Source organism: Bison bison, unplaced genomic scaffold (genome assembly GCF_000754665.1).
Source record: "Bison bison bison isolate TAMUID 2011002044 unplaced genomic scaffold, Bison_UMD1.0 scf7180017853627, whole genome shotgun sequence".
Classification (NCBI taxonomy): Eukaryota; Metazoa; Chordata; class Mammalia; order Artiodactyla; family Bovidae; genus Bison; species Bison bison.
In genome coordinates this window covers 13734-15289 of record NW_011484200.1, presented here as the reverse complement: position 1 = coordinate 15289, position 1556 = coordinate 13734, and the positions used below count along the sequence as shown (strand labels likewise).

The 1556-nt window shown below is 35.7% G+C and overlaps 1 protein-coding gene across 1 annotated transcript in view; it reads left to right on the top strand.

Moving 5' to 3' along the window:
- Positions 1 to 94: 94 nt before the first annotated feature.
- The window catches only part of LOC104999416 (hypoxanthine-guanine phosphoribosyltransferase-like), a gene marked incomplete at its 5' end in the record, with an annotated part of 10631 nt that continues 9169 nt past the window's right edge, over positions 95 to 1556 (top strand). Inside the window, one exon of the mRNA XM_010854996.1 lies at positions 95 to 300. Coding sequence (XP_010853298.1) covers positions 95 to 300 — 206 coding nt within the window. The remainder of the gene's footprint in view (positions 301 to 1556) is intronic.

Below are 1556 nucleotides of genomic sequence, written 5' to 3'. Positions count from 1 at the left end.
CAGTGAAAACATGGAGTCCTAACCCCTGGACTGCCGGGGAATTTCCATAAAGTTTAAATGTTTTTTTTAATAATATAATTTAATTTCTATTAAGTTACTGATTTTAATTTCTGTAGGACCGAACGGCTGGCTCGAGATGTGATGAAGGAGATGGGTGGCCATCACATTGTGGCCCTCTGTGTGCTCAAGGGGGGCTATAAGTTCTTTGCCGACCTGTTGGATTACATCAAAGCACTGAACAGAAATAGTGACAAATCCATTCCTATGACTGTGGATTTTATCAGACTGAAGAGCTACTGTGTAAGTATATTTCATACATGTTTAAAATAAACATGGCATTTTTATTATGCATCCTATATGTATCAGCTTTAACTGATTATGCATAAATTCCAATTGATCTATATTAATAAATAAAAACAAAACTACATGGATTCTAAAATTCAGATTAACATGAATTTATTGTGAAGCATTATGTTTTGCAAAACCAAAAAAACCCATGGCAGCTGTAGGTTTTCCTATGTTTTGAAGCTCTTCAAACTATACTTACATGTTCATTTTACATGGTTACTGAGCTTTTCTAATATATTCCCTAGTACTTTATATCCAAGTGAATATTGTCTTTTTCAAACTAGTTGCCTTATACAGTCGCCAGTATTTATTTTAGTTTTTTTCAAACTTTTAACTTTATATTTTGTATTAGGATATAGCCTATTAACAATGTTGTGGTAGTTTCGGCTGAACAGTGAAGGGACTCAGCCATACATATACATGTATCCATTCTCCCCCAAAGCCTATATTTATTTTAACGTTTTTTTGATTTAGTTTCGGTTTTCTGGATTTTTAAAACCCCCTTGAGGAATTGCTCTTGGGACTTAGGGGATCCTCTGTTGACTGGTGGCAGATATCCTCTCTGGCGCTAGATTGACTTGCAAGGGAGTCCTAGGCATTTGGAGTTAGTTGTAAGTAATAAGGAGGGTCAGCAGTTGTCCTTTAGGAAGCGTGTTGGAGTGCGAGCATTAGCACATTGAAGAAACCACCTTTGCGTCACATTCCCTCTGTCTGTGTCACACAGTCTCAAATGCTTCAGAATATTGACAGAGTAAGCATTATTGATGCTTGTGGGGTGAACCAAAATCCATGTCATCTTTTCATGTGAATTTTATCATCCGTATGCTTGATTTTTATTACTTCATACTGTTGCCTTTTTTCTGGTTGCATGTTGGCATTGTAATTCCTGAGAGTTAGTATTTTCCTTAAATAATAGATTTTTTTCCCTAGCTTCTTCAAGGATTAGAATGAATGTCTGATCTTTTTCTGCTTTATAAATCAGTATTGTAGGGCATCTTTGTAGAAACTTGTGTTATGTTTACACTTCCATTTGGAAATAAGGACCACTTACGTACATTTAACTTTCAGCCTCCTTTCTTTTCGTTAATCATCTATTTGACCCAAGTCTTTGACCTTTCCCCCATTTTTATCAGTCCTGCTGGTGATTGGACAACTATTTAAGTATCATCATAGACAGTTTCCCTATCCTGTTAAAAATCTTTGTGCTT